We start from the raw sequence: 14,886 nt of genomic DNA, 5'->3' as shown, positions 1-14,886 counted from the left end.
AACCTTTTCTTTTATGGGATGCTGACATCATAACAACCACATGAAACTTTTGGGTTACATCAAGAAGATCTGAGGTCTTGTAAAACTAGTATGTCTTTCCCATTTTTCATATTTATAGTTAGTTATATTTTCTACCCTTTGAGTTCTCTTTCAAACATTAATTTGAGCCATTTCTGGAGAATGTTTTCATAAAACTCTTCATTCATGGTACCAGAGAACTCCGTTTACAGGATAAGTAACGCTCATTTCTCCTTTAAATACTTGCTTCAGTGACTCATGATGTTCCCAGTAGAGATTCACTTTTAGACAACAAGGATTATAGGATAAGTACTCTTAGGTTTTCTTGTATAGTAACTGTTGTCGGCCTGCACTATAGAAAACATATTACACATTTTCTTTCTGTATGCTTATGTACTACACTGTATATCACCAAGGTCTTATTTTTTGGCATACCTTAATTTTTAAGTTGTCCAGACACTGAAAACAAACTATTCTGCACCATCAGTATGTAGAAGTGTATTTTTAAACCAATTTTAAACACACAAAATTATCATTTTGATGTATCCTTTTTCACTCTCCGTAATAGTTCAAATGTTTTACCAATGCATAGGGTGTATTGCAACTATCCCTAAGGCAGTTAAACCATTGAGAGATTCAGTATTAGAGCAGGTGATTTGTTACGACCCCAAAAATGGTTATTAAAACCATCACACTGGTAACTAACAGCCTTCCTTTGACCTGTTTTCAACACTGATCAGGCCCATATTTACCTCATTCAGGCTTAAGCTTGTAAATGACATCTTTATTAATGACTGAATTATAAAAACATATTACACACTCCTGGTTTAAAATGTGAGATGTGACGGAATTCAGAAAATCCTGTGTCTGTAATGCAATTCTTCCCTAAAATCTGACAGGTAACACTGAGCTTTGCTTGTTTTGTCTCTGCATTACAGGATTTACGTCACAGTCAGGACAATGTAACAGAATTTCAAGTTTGAACTAATTATGCTTACGAATGAAGACAGTTAATTGGGATTCAACAACCACCATTACCCCGATTCTTTATCTCTGTTTCCTGAGAAAAGAAAAAAATAGATAGATAGTTTGTACAATCATCATTAATTCCTACAATGAATCAATTAGCTGATGGAAAATGTAATTATAACTGTAACATGGATAACTGCCATTAGGCAGCTGTATGATTGCTTCAAAAATAATGCTAATTTGGATGAATCAGTCCAAACATCCAATGAGAATCCAAAGTCAGCATTGAGTCATTCAGTCAATAGATCATCACTAGTATGCACAATAATGACATTACAGGTTTTGACTATCTAATTAGTATCACTTGAGAGATGATTTTAATATGCAAAGGGCTAAGGTTTAACTGTTCATGGGCACAATTTGAATGCAATTAAAAATGTTAAACTGAGTGTGTGATTTCCCATCAACATAACACGGAACATTTTGACATCAAATCAGGATTCATCTGGCGCAAATTTGAACTATTCAGGTCCCATCCTTTTATTTTTATGTTAACCATCATACAAGTGATTACAGCAATTTAAAATGCTTAGCTCATAGTGGCAAACAATTATTTGTTCAAGTTTCTTTGGAGTTGTCTCAGTCTTTGAAATAGTATCATGCAAGGCTAAAATTAAACTATAAATTAACTCTTTCGAAGAAGTCCACTGCATTGCTTGAATTCTACAATTTCACCTATTATATCTATTATTATACTATTAGAAGAATAGATCAATCCAAGTCAAGGGGAGGGCAGGATTACAAAGTATGTTCCTTTTGCAATACAAAGCACAACAGCAATCTTAGAAAGGAAACAGTCTGCACCCATCACCAATAAATTAATTTCATTCCAATCCTGTTCATTAATATAATTTATTCATAAAGATTAATCTTATATTCATTGTTTAAAATATTGTTTTAATCGGTCATAAAGCAGAACTTAAAAAATAAAGAAAATGTAATAAAATAAATTGCTTCATAATATATCTTTGTTCTTGATCACAGTGGATTACTTGTAGGCGAATAACACGTGCAGTGCAGATTTTCATCCATCTAAATCAGGTCGTGGAAGCACTGTCAAAAGACTTGTAGTGTGATTATTCTCAAAACAATCCCTATTAAGCCCAACGTCTTCAGCTGAGGTCCACAAATGAAAAAAGTCACCTTCTGACTACATTCAACAACAGTGACTACATTTTGTAACTGAACTGAAATGAAGTGAAGAGATTGACAGTCTTGGATCTAATTGTCAGTTCTCGCTGCTGAGCTGTGAATTATAATACAGACAAATATCGAAACATTCTGTCCCCCAATTATAGCCAGTCAACAGCAGCATGTATCAAATGCATGAATAACCCACAGAATTTAACTTTGTTCAAAGAATAATGGCTTTGTTTAAACCTTGCAGATATCTGCACTGCTAAGCGTAAAAATGACTCAATACTGAATCTAACTCTCACAACACTGAAGTCAGTTAAAAACAATGTACTTGACAGAATTATAGGACTTGATTTTGCTTCTTTATAGCCAACTATTGACACTGATAGATTCTGTCAATTTTCCCATGAATGTTAAATAGTTATACTCTGGTACAGTATGACTTCTTTATTAGATCTTGAAAGGCACTTTTCCTTGTGCTACCAGTATTATACTTGAAAGCCAGCGAGGATGGTTCAGACAACAAGTGTGAATGTAATCTTACACAGTACAACCAGCTGCTTGTTAATCTGACGGTTGAAGAGCAGGGTGCTAGCTAGCTAGGGTTGGTATGTCCCCTGGTTTCTCTCATTTCTCTGGGAGATTACAGTATTATGGTCCTTGTTTATATAATCCTGTCAATGGGATACAGCCCCCATCTCTGCACTACCCCCAAAATGAAGTTCATAGCGACTGCAGCGCGTAATCAGTTAGGATACAGTAGCTCAACAGCTTATAAGATTTATGTTGTGTGGCAAGAAGGTCATGGACCTTATGCTGGGATTGATTATCCAAGTATTGTGTCTTGCTCTAGGATTTTGACCCCTGAAAACTATATGGAGTTTCACTCTATATGGAGTTCTGAATTCAGGAGTCCACAACAGATAGTGTGACATACGTTCTTACAGTGAATACGCTAAGAGCTAATTCAAGTATCAGGGTATAATCTGGTGTTTACTGAGGTGAAGACTTCACCACCAATGTGATCATATCAGGGATTTTGGTTTGTAATGTTCTGATGTTCCAACAATTGGATTGTGTGCTTTTCTGGAAATTTCATGTTTGTCTGAAAATGAAAATGGATATGGACAAGTTGTTTTTGCAACCACCATCCTGCAGTCTATCTCACAATGTTGCTGCATGTCTAGCAAGATCTACTAGATAACATTTGTATCTGTGGTATTGGAAATCAGTACGCATTAGCCTGCAGGAGTCCACTCAGCTCCATGAGTGACACATTGTATGCTGTTAGTAAATTTTACTATTAATATTACTGTTCTCTGCTTAAGCAATTTTACAAGCAAGCTAACTTCCAGATGTTTTAATTCCTAATCCTTGTTTTTCTCCTCGTGTCCTGTTTCCTAATCTTTGCAACCCAAGCTATTCAGGACTCTCGTCTTTCAGAGGATAATCACAGGAGTCATTGTCAAAAGTAGGTTCATTCATTTTGAAAAATAAAACCATGCAGTATCCAACAAAACAACAAATGAAGGACTAGGTAATGGTATTTCAAGCAATCTGTCTCAATTCTTTCATCATTTAAAAAGCATAATTTAAAGAAAAGAGACATTGCATGCAGGGAAAAGACAGAATAAGTGATAGAACTTCCAGATTTTTTGAAAAAAAGAAGGAAATATAGGCTCTGACACAGAAGATATATCAAGACAGATACAGAGTTCAAGTGTGCTTTGCATTAATCTCACGTTGTAATGACAGTTTAAGGTTTTGGTATTCTGATGAATTCCAGGATTGGGCTTAAACTGCTTTCATTTTGTTTGCTGGTCTTTAATCTTCTAACCCTGCGTTCTTAATCAGAACTCAGAGCAGGTTTTTAATCTTGCATGAATGAGGCCGCGGATTATGGGCCTCTGACCTTGCCATGCCGCACAGCTGCTTCCTCCTCAAATCAAGTCTCTCTTCCTGTGTAGCTTGCAAAAGAGGATAATCGTACTTTTTGTGCTACAATGCTCCAAAATCCAAACTGTGCATAAAAGATACAAACACCGGGGAAGCATCCTAATTTTTTAGGGAGAAATTTGGAAATAGGTCCAATTCATGCTTTGGAGAGCTTTGGTACTTGAAGGTGATGCCAGTTTTGACAAGCATCAACATGAGGATTTTCTACAGATGTGTGTCATGGCAGCACCAGGAGATGATATCTGATGTCTGTGGCATTATCATCATCATCTAATCCTTTTGACTTTTAGATGCAACGGCTTTGTATATCAGTGTGTGTGCATGTGTGTGTAGACTTCTCTGAGGTATGTGTTTTATTAGTTGCTTCAAGGTTGTAATTACCACTTTAATCTTGAGGATTGTGTTCTCAGAAACACAATAAGGTTGCTTTTTCTTTCCTTGTCCCTAAGTGCTACTGCAGCTATTTTAAAAGACACAAAACAACATGCAAGCACTGCCCAAACTCAAAGAAGTAGATTTAAAATGGCCTTCATAAAATGTTTTTTGTAGTTTAATCTTGGTTTGTTTGCCCAAGTCAGCAACAAGCTACTCTCCCTTTTGAAATGACAGGGAGCACTCAGACCTATGTCAGGTCACAATATAGCACTGTGAACTCCAACATGCTTAAACATTAGTTGAACTAGGTGTATGGACAAACAGTTAACAACCAACAATGAAATAGATTGTTGTTTGCTTAAAGGTGGATCTTCAAACAAAGTTTGTGAGGATGTTGCTGTGCATTATACACATAAATCTAACTTGTATACAAGCAGAAAAATAAATGTGAGGTGAGGAGTATGCATAATGAAAAGTAAGCTTCACTTTCTATCAAACATTTTGTCTCATCAGTGACTCTCTGAGGGTATATTATATTTTGATATGAGATTACTAATGTGCACCCATGTGCCAAGGGGACTGAATAAGAACTGGGTTGCCATAATGCAAGGCAGAGAATCAAGATTGTAATAAAAATCATTCCAGACATAATTAGCGTTATAAGGATGATAAAGATTGTTTCACAACAGTTATCACTGAAACATCTTTTGAGAGTAGCCTTACCAAGCTAGTAGCTCAGGCAGATGTGATCAAGGCCTCTTCCTTGCACCTACAGCATAATAAGTATTCCAACTCAGTGTGCACTGCTTGGTTACAGAGATGGCTGTCATACACGCCTTACTTTTTCTAATTTCCTGTGTGCAGTTTCTCAGTACCTTCACTTTATAAGGTTTATAGCTTAGGTACCTTTATCACCCTAATCTGAGTTTGCCTTTAATTTCAGCCCTAATTTAGTCCATAATTTTGCTATCAGTTGAAAATACATGGACTTTTGTCTCTATGCATGTTCATTAAACCTTGTGCAATGTGCACATGACCCTTTAGACCACAAAGTCATTTTGTTAATGGGAGCACGGACACTTCTGCAGTAGCTTCCAGTTCCTCATTTAGTGCTGAGGTTCAACTTACATTTCTAGATGTTTAACCCATAGCTATAATAAAATACCAGCAGAGAATTGTCAGAATTAACAGTTCACGCTACCAAAGACCATAATAGCTGATGAGCAGGGTGGTGCTTCCATCTACTGGCCAAATTGTGGTACTGCATAGTATCAGCAAAGGGGACACACTTCTTGCCTGATGAAATGAGACACTAAATAGTACACAAAATGTTGTTTATTTAAATCTGTAATCCATAAAAGCATTTAATAAAAATACTCAATGTGCAGACAGACTTAAACATAAGAGAATGCCATTAGTTCAATTCAATCTCGATTAATGTGCAACAGTGTTTAAGACAAGAATATAAAATGATTGCCTTCATCTTTCTGAATTAATACTATACTACTGCATAAGGCACGTTTTCCATCAAATATGCATAATACCATACGTTCCTCTGTAACAGATACACTGAAACCATTCCTCATATATTGGGGAAGAGTGACAGTTATTCATTAAACTATGCATTGGCATTCAAATAATGCTGATAAGGAGTTGTGTTAGCTGTAACAATTCATTGTAATCAACTGTAAAAAGTGCATATTTAATCAAAGAAATAGCATTATGGTAGAATAATACAGTACATGACAAGGTTATTATGATAGGTTAATTCACCTGAAATCAGAAAAAGAAACATTATTTTCATATCTTTGAGTGTGTGCAGGTGTTAGAAGGCGAGAGGGGGGTGTGTGTGCACAGGAATTATCTTAGCCATCAAAGTACAGTCAGGTTATGAGTTTCCCTGAGAAAAAACAAGCTTAATTTTAAGAAACAACCTCCTAGTTCACAAATGGAAACTTATGGAAATTACCTGAAAATTGTCTGCACCTTTGAAATTATGAGTACTGGATTCTGTGTTTTACTACAGTGAAATGCATCACAGAAATACAGTAAGATAGTTTGACATTTTTCTATGTCAATTTGAGATGCCAATATCAGGCAGAAAATCGTTCAGTGAAGTAAAAAGGAAAGCATATCTATTCCTAACGAGAATTGCAGTACATAATCAAAAGTACACTCTGTGCCCTCTGGTCCTCCATGATTACAAATGACATTGGAGCTGAAGTCCAATTATAAACTGTTATTGATTTCCAAACAAGCACTGAGGAGAGAAGAAGAAACAGGGCAACTCTGTGGGGTAGAAGATTCTGCCTCTTCTGTCTGTGTGCTGGCCTGCGGTGTGGCAATTTGAACAGTTTCTACAGGCGGCCCACTTGGATCAGACTCTGAGGAACAACTTACCATTTTGATAGTAATTTGGGAGTCTGGCGAGGTGAGCTTGGCAAGAAGCTGCAGGTGGTCCTGATCAGAGCCAGACTCGATGCTGACACTCTTAGGTAAGCCACAAAGACTCTGTCGCACGTCTTTCAGGTTTTGCTCCAGTTCAGTTTGCTCCTGCAGAAGCTTCTCTTTCTTACTTTTCTGTAGTGTGAAAGACAGCACAACTCAGTAACACTCTCAACTCATTATCCAGATATAAACCTTTGTTAGGATAGAGCGTGTGACTGAAGATTACCTAATACAATTAAATACCCTTTTGATGAGCGAAATATATGGTACTTTGTTTCCCTTGCCTGGATGCGGGTCACCGGGGCCCCCGGTGCCAAAGGGGTCGGGTGCAATGTGGAAGAAGCTAGCTCTAGGGACGTGGAATGTCACCTCTCTGGTGGGGAAGGAGTCTGAGCTGGGGCATGAGGTTGAGAAGTTCCGGCTAGATATTGACGGGGACGGTGCGCTGCTGACCTCGACTCGGGACGTTGTGGATCGGTGGAAGGAATACTTTGAAGACCTCCTCAATTCCAACAACATGCCTTCCGGTAAGGAAGCAGGGCCTGGGGACCCCGGTGTGGGCTCTCCTATCTCTGATCGCTGAGGTCACCGAGGTGGTCAAAAAGCTCCTCGGTGGCAGGGCCCCGCAGGTGGATGAGATCTGCCCGGAGTTCCTCAAGGCTCTGGATGTTGTGGGGCTGTCATGGCTGACAGGACTCTGCAACATTGCGCGGACATCGGGGGCAGTGCCTCTGGATTGTCAGACTGGGATGGTGGTCCCTCTTTTTAAGAAGGGGGACCGGAGAGTGTGTTCCAACTATAGGGGGATCACACTCCCCAGCCTCCCTGGTAAGGTCTATTCGGGGGTACTGGAAAGGAGGGTCCATCGGATAGTCGAACCTTGGATTCAGGAGGAGCAATGTGGTTTTAATCCGGGTCGTGGAACTGTGGACCAGTTCTACACTCTCTGCAGGATCCTTGAGGGTGCATGGGAGTTTGCCCAACTAGTCCACATGGACTTGGAGAGGGCATTCAACCATGTCCCTTGGGGAGTCCTGTGGGGGTTCTCCAGGAGTATGGGGTATCGGACCCCCTGATACGGGCGGTCCGTTCCCTGTACGACCGATGTCAGAGCTTGGTCTGCATTGCTGGTAATAAGTCGTACTCGTTTCCAGTGAGGGTTGGACTCCGCCAGGGCTGCCCTTTGTCACTGATCCTGTTCATAATCTTTATGGATAGAATTTCTAGGTGCAGCCAGGGCGTTGAGGGGGTCCGGTTTGGTGACCTCAGGATTGGTCACTGCTTTTTGCAGATGATGTGGTCCTGTTGGCTTCATCAGACCGTGACCTCCAACTCTCACTGGATCGGTTCGCAGCCAAGTGTGAAGCGTCCAGGATGAGAATCAGCACCTCCAAATCCAAGTCGATGGTCCTCAACCGGAAAAGGGTGGAGTGCACTCTCCGGTTCGGAGATGAGATCCTGCCCCAAGTGGAGGAGTTCAAGTACCTCGGGGTCTTGTTCATGAGTGAGGGAAGGATGGAGCGGGAGATCGACAGGTGGATTGGTGCGGCATCTGCAGTAATGCATGCTCTGCACAGATCCGTTGTGGTGAAGAGGGAGCTGAGCCGAAAGGCAAAGCTCTCGATTTACCAGTCTATCTAGCTTTGGGTAGTGACTGAAAGAACAAGGTCGCGGGTACAAGCGGCCGAAATGAGCTTCCTCCGTAGGGTGGCTAGGCTCTCCCTTAGAGATAGGGTGAGAAGCTCGGTCATCCGGGAGGAGCTCGGAGTAGACCCGCTGCTCCTCTGCGTTGAGAGAGTCAGATGAGGTGGCTCGGCATCAATCAATCAATCAATCAATCAATCAATCTTTATTTGTATAGCGCCAAATCACAACAAAGTTATCTCAAGGCACTTTACACATAGAGCAGGTTCTAAATCAAACTCTTCAGGTTTTAACTTTAAAGAGACACAACATTCCCACATGAGCAACAGTGGCGAGAAAAAACTCCCTTTTAACAGGAAGAAACCTCAGGCAGAATCAGACTCAGAAGTGGGCAGCCATCTGCCTCGACCGGTTAGGGTTGAGAGGAGAGAAAGGAAGGACAGAGGAGAGAAGCACAATGCATCTAGTTAGGATGCCCCCCTGATGCCTCCCTGGTGAGGTGTTCACCTCGGGATCCCCTGGGAAGAGCTGGACAAATGGGTGGGGAAAGGGAAGTCTGGGCTTCCCTGCTTAGGCTGCTGCCCCCGCGACCCGACCCCGGATAAGCGGCAGAGGATGGATCACATAACCTGCCAGTTAGCTGTGTAGCATAGGTTACCATGTTGATCTACCTGGCTTACAGTGAGCCAGCTTCACAATACTGGGAAACCTGAGTTACGCTAAAGGAAGGACAGAGGAGAGAAGCACAATGCATCTAGTTAGGATGCCCCCCGGATGCCTCCCTGGTGAGGTGTTCACCTCGGGATCCCCTGGGAAGAGCTGGACAAATGGGTGGGGAAAGGGAAGTCTGGGCTTCCCTGCTTAGGCTGCTGCCCCCGCGACCCGACCCCGGATAAGCGGCAGAGGATGGATCACATAACCTGCCAGTTAGCTGTGTAGCATAGGTTACCATGTTGATCTACCTGGCTTACAGTGAGCCAGCTTCACAATACTGGGAAACCTGAGTTACGCTAGCAGAAAGCAGGCTAAAGATTAATTATGGTTCATGATACAAGCCTTTGTTGCACAGATTACTTGATGGTACTGTTTTCATACAAAAGCCGTCAATTTGTGACGCCCACCAATCTCATCAATCTCCTCCAATTATGTACAGTGAAAACACTAAACAGCAAATACACGCAAGCAAATTGAACTTGCCAAAAACCTTTCTTCCCATGCCAAAAGCAAATAAAGTAGTTTAATTTTTACAATATTTTGCATTGAGAAACATTACTTTCTCTAACATTCTCTTTAGTATGTGCTCCAATTAACTAAATTACTGAGCTCAATTGGAAAAATAACTTTTATCCGTTGTCAAATGGATAACGGATAATGGAATGGTAAAAGAAACGGTGTGGACTGTGCCAGTGACTTATTAGGGAGGAGAAAACTTCAGCCAACATTGTTGAAATTCCTCATGATCACCACTGGAGGGCGATAAGGCTATTTTAACATCAGGTTGGATAACATGTTGAAAATATCCGAGATTGAAAAAAAACTCACCAATGTTTTGATTTCACATTCTAGCTCTTTTATGCTGTCTAGTTTTCTCTTTCTGCAGCGCTGCGCAGCCACACGGTTTTTGCTTCGCCGACGGACATCATGGACAAACTCCTGCTGATCTTGAGTCAGCTGATGGTGTCTCAGGAGCTGCTGGAAGGCACTCCTGCTCAGTGTTGAGATCTGCTGAACTGGGAATGGGAGCTGAATCTGTAGAGTAAAACGATTAAGCATCAGATTTGTTTTATTTAAACCTTCAAAGGGCAAACAACAGCTTTATATCACAATGACCTCTTCTGCTCTTTTGTTGTTGGCCTCAGTATCTCCATCTGTGTCCAGGTCTGAATCATCCCCTGAGTTGATGGAGGAGGACATGCAGGGGCTCTTCTCTGATTGGGAAAGGTTGTCATTGCGTGGGGCTGGGTCATCACCTGTCCCTAAGTCCCTGAGGAAGGGACAGTCTCCTACACTGGAGCTCAGATCCAGCTGTTTAAGCCAATGAAAGTCTGATGCTTTTGCCAGATTGTTTTGGTCCATGGGGTCCAAGGGGAGTGGTTGAGCCTGAGATGGGCATAGGTCAGACCAAAACCCCTTTGCCAGATGTTCAGCCACCTCCCTCTCCACGCTGCTTCTTTCCACAAATCCTTCTTCATGGCTTAGAACAGTCAATGTAGGGTCTGACATTTGTTGTTCAAGGCCACCGTCACTCTGCGCTAATAACTCACTGCAATCTTCTGCCTCTGATGTGTTGAGTGGACATGAACCGGGGTTACAGTTGGTTTCAGCACCAAGCGTTTCAACATTCTGTTTAACATCTCTGCTTGTTGGCTGAATGAGCTCTGACGGATTCATATCCCCCGGGGTTGACAACACACAGGGTAAGCCGCAGTCTGCCAAACTCAGCTCACTTTGATTACACACATCTCCTATCTCTAAAATGTCTCTTTCGCAGAACTGAGAGGGATCTGCTTTGTCTGAGTCTGGGCATGGCAATGCCAACATGGGGCACACACCATTTGCTGTTAACTCAAGAGATAAGGGGGCGATTTGTGGCCCACAGTTCTCCAAACAAAAGGGTTCTTTCCCGCTGTTCGTCTGACCCTGTGCACTCTGAGGGCACTGTGATGTTTGTTCATCACCTCCTGAAGGCACTGGGCTGTGTGACTCAAATGATTTTGGTTGGCTGCTCTCTACGCTGGAGCCAAAATCTGTGCTGGGATCCCGACTTTGACAACAGGCTCTATGCCTGACCTCCTGTGAGGTTCTTTTGCCTTCAGAAAACTTTGGAATGAGGAAATCAAAGCATGCTGACTCCAAGTTGTGAAATCCTAAAAATTCAGCAGTGCTGTGAATGGCGTGAATATTTTCTTTGGTGAAGAGCAGCTTTGATGTGTAGGCAAATTGAAGCAAAGGTTCAAACCCCTCCACAGTCACCTGCGGGAAAAGGAAATTCAGCAATTTGTTGAGGCATAATTTAACTCATACTTCTACATATAGAATACTGCAATAAAACCTGACTGGCTCAAAAAGTAGCAGTATATACAACAGGACAGTTACATACCTGTTCTGAAATGTAGTATTTTACAGTAAAGCCTTTACATCATATAAGTTCAGTGGCTACTAAACACATTAGTCATCCAAAATGAACAATGTTGTATGATATTACATTATTCTCTGCATGATTGAAAGGTGTATTGCTGTCACAGATGTTTTGAGGGTTTAAACAACAACAAATTGGAGCAATAATTACATTACACACAGTCATCTATTGCTTGACAGAAAATAAGGCAACGTTTGTGTTTTCCATGGCCAATCTGTAGGAACAACTGTCTATATCATGCAATACAAAGCAATTTATTGTAATTGCATGATACACTCTATGTATAGATATTGTAGCTTGCTAAGTTTGATGGAGTATGGCATGTGTGATACATGTCAGTGATCTGAATCAAGCCTAATGAATTCTATATTAACCCTTAAAAAGGTAGAAGTGGAAAATGAAATGTGAAAATTATTCTTTTCATTTACTTTGCTGTTATAAGTAAACATTTCCGCAAATAATTTTTAAAATATATTGTATATTTTGGATTTTAGAATTGTATCTCCACCAGGACACGTTGCCTCTATTAAGGTATAAAAATGTATATCTCCTGGTGCATGTTGCCTGTTTAAGGGTTAACTTAATGAATTCAACAATGGCAGATACTAGAACCACTGTAATATTATATTAATGATCTGTTTATATATTAATGCACAGAACAAATCATTTGCAGTATGAAATATTCCCCAAATCCTTCAGCTGAACAGTAGGAGACTGACCTCGTCCGGTAAAGTGATGATGGGGTTCTGTCTGGTGATGTTTGTGACCCTGCTGTGAAAGTATTCACTGCAGGAGGACAAGATGGAGCAGTGTGCCCTGAAGCTCCTGTTCTCCACCAAAACTGTCACATCGCACAAGACGTCCCGCTGCCTCTGCTCATTCAGACACTGGAGAACATGAGCACTGTGCACTGCAGACTGAAAAGTGAACACTGACATGCGAGGAGCTTGGACCGACATGGTTCCTACTGTACAAGCTCAGCCTGCATGACAGAGGGAGGGGAAGGGAGGGGGGGAGGGAGTCAAATGAACAACATGATCACACAAACCTGTTTGCCAAAATAGATGCCAATGTGTTACACTCACTATGCCAAAACTATGCTGCAACACTTATTTTCATTATCAATTAATCTGTCAATTATTTTCTCCAACAATTGATGGTCATTTGGTTCTTGTTTTGCTCTGACCAAACAGTTCACAACTCAAATATATTCAATTGACTACCACACAAGAAAACAAACTAGAACATATTCACATTTATGAAGCTGGGACCACATAAGTTTAGCATTTTTTCTACAAAGAAATAACTCAAAATGATTAATCAATTGTAGGAATAGTTGATTGGTCATCTGCAGATCGACTAATTGGTGAATTGTTGCATCTGACTGTGATTAATCAATCACAAGAAAAAGAACAAGCAACAATTTTGATTTTTTTTTTATTCTCTGGTTTTCTTACTTTTCCATGACAGACTTCACTTTCAATACCAGGCAGGGATATTTTTTTTTTTTTTTTTTTTACTATTAGTTGACATTTTTTCTAGAGAGTAATCAATTAATCTAGATGATAATTTGCTGATTATTTGATGAAGGCAATAATAGTTTGTTGCAGACTAATTGGTCCCTGTCTTTGGCAGAGGGTGGTGGGTGCAATACCAAGAAAAATCACAGAAAGCCACCAAGTACATTTTGAGAGTGTGGGTTGATCCCTTGAAGTCTGCAGAAACATTTCAGTGCATCTGAGATAGTTCCTCATCGTGGCATTACTGTAATCCCCTTTTAACACAAGATAACTAGTCATATTTTAATGTTTAACTGCAGCAAATATACTTCTTTACCTCCACATACATCCTTACATGTATTAAGGTGATAGTTTTGGGCGGCTGGGTCACTCGACAGTCAAATGACCCCTTTAAAAGTTTCACAATAAAACACTCAACACTGCCTGAATGCGTAATACTGAATTTGCTGATTCAGCTAACCTTATATATGGCTCTATATTTGGAGGTTGCGCCATAGACTTGCACTGTTTCTCTTTTACTCTTACTGTGAAAATATGCAGTGACGATGTTAACACTGCGATAATAACTAAAACCATTAGCCACATAACATAAACATTGCAACATTTAATACAGTAAGCTAACAGCTAGTAGCGTGTACCCTCCAAATATAAAGCTATAAAAGGCTATAATAAATTGTTAACTCAACTTGGGACAGTGCAAGTTTAAAATGCTGACTCATGTTTAGCCCAAGTTCCCGAAACAGGGCCCAGTGCACGGACGTTTTGAAACTACGGTGTTGAAGATGATTGTTCATGTTTCTATCGGTTCACAACATTTGAACATTATTGTCCATTTAGACTGATAGTAATCAGACATGTGTCAAAAACGTCAAAGCTTTCCACTAGGCCGACCATTAGCTGAACGACTGTACGGAGCGATCACGTTATTCTTCCTGTTTTTGGCTATAAAAATAAAAAAAACAACCTTATGTCACTTTATAAGTATTTATCTAAAACGTCAAATGCTCACAGACCTGTCATGTCAGCTTGATAATACTGCCATTTGGTAATTTTAAGCAGGGATGGATCTGGTCATCCGGAACCAGACTTTCCTCTCATGTGACAGTATAGACCAGGAAAAATAGTCAGCACGTACTGCGCAGGCTCAGTGCGAGGCGACGGTCAGCAAGCCACAGCACGCACACACGAGTTTTTCACATTTTGAAGCATTTCATTACATGTTGATGTTGATGACATTATGACATATGTAAAAAATAACATAAATATTTAGTACAAATCTCACCCTCACTCCCTCTCCACCATCATTTTTATTTGTCTATTTGAATTGATACTTTTTTGTAGTGTGTATAAATTAGAGTTTGTTCAATCCCCATGTTGCACACACTGCCATTATTGTTAAATTTTCTCAACTGTGTGATAAAATACCAACACTGACATATGAATATCATTTCTGGATACCATCTTCCAGTGTTCAGGTCAAATCTGACCGATTTACAACTTTTATACATCATAAAAATTGTGTTTTTTTTTTCAGAATGCCTCAAGGCCTCATGATATCCTCCACACGAGGGATTTGAACATATAAATTGTTGATCGCTACATTGAGTGAATTTTGAGTAG

At 40.5% G+C, this 14,886-nt stretch overlaps 1 protein-coding gene across 1 annotated transcript; it reads right to left on the bottom strand.

Annotated features, from left to right (window-relative positions):
- Positions 1 to 5,835: 5,835 nt before the first annotated feature.
- On the bottom strand, positions 5,836 to 14,546 carry LOC128360826 (transcription regulator protein BACH1-like). Its single transcript, XM_053321342.1, has 5 exons — positions 14,280 to 14,546; positions 12,466 to 12,728; positions 10,438 to 11,580; positions 10,150 to 10,356; positions 5,836 to 7,095 (listed from the first exon to the last, which is right to left on the bottom strand). The coding sequence occupies exons 2-5, from the start codon at positions 12,703 to 12,705 to the stop codon at positions 6,745 to 6,747; spliced, it is 1,941 nt and encodes a 646-aa protein (XP_053177317.1). The 5' UTR covers positions 12,706 to 12,728; positions 14,280 to 14,546; the 3' UTR covers positions 5,836 to 6,744.
- Between the last annotated feature and the right edge of the window lie 340 nt (positions 14,547 to 14,886).

Source organism: Scomber japonicus, chromosome 6 (assembly GCF_027409825.1).
Source record: "Scomber japonicus isolate fScoJap1 chromosome 6, fScoJap1.pri, whole genome shotgun sequence".
In the NCBI taxonomy this organism is placed as follows: Eukaryota; Metazoa; Chordata; class Actinopteri; order Scombriformes; family Scombridae; genus Scomber; species Scomber japonicus.
This window is presented reverse-complemented; position numbering and strand designations above follow the sequence as displayed.

Excerpts from the sequence above, each read along its gene's own strand:
- LOC128360826 (XM_053321342.1), bottom strand. The coding sequence starts at position 12,705 with ATGTCGGTCCAAGCTCCTCGCATGTCAGTGTTCACTTTTCAGTCTGCA. Across the intron at positions 11,581-12,465 it reads TCATCACTTTACCGGACGAG|GTGACTGTGGAGGGGTTTGA; the intron begins GTCAGTCTCCTA and ends CTTTTCCCGCAG. Across the intron at positions 10,357-10,437 it reads ACAACAAAAGAGCAGAAGAG|ATTCAGCTCCCATTCCCAGT; the intron begins GTCATTGTGATA and ends TTTACTCTACAG.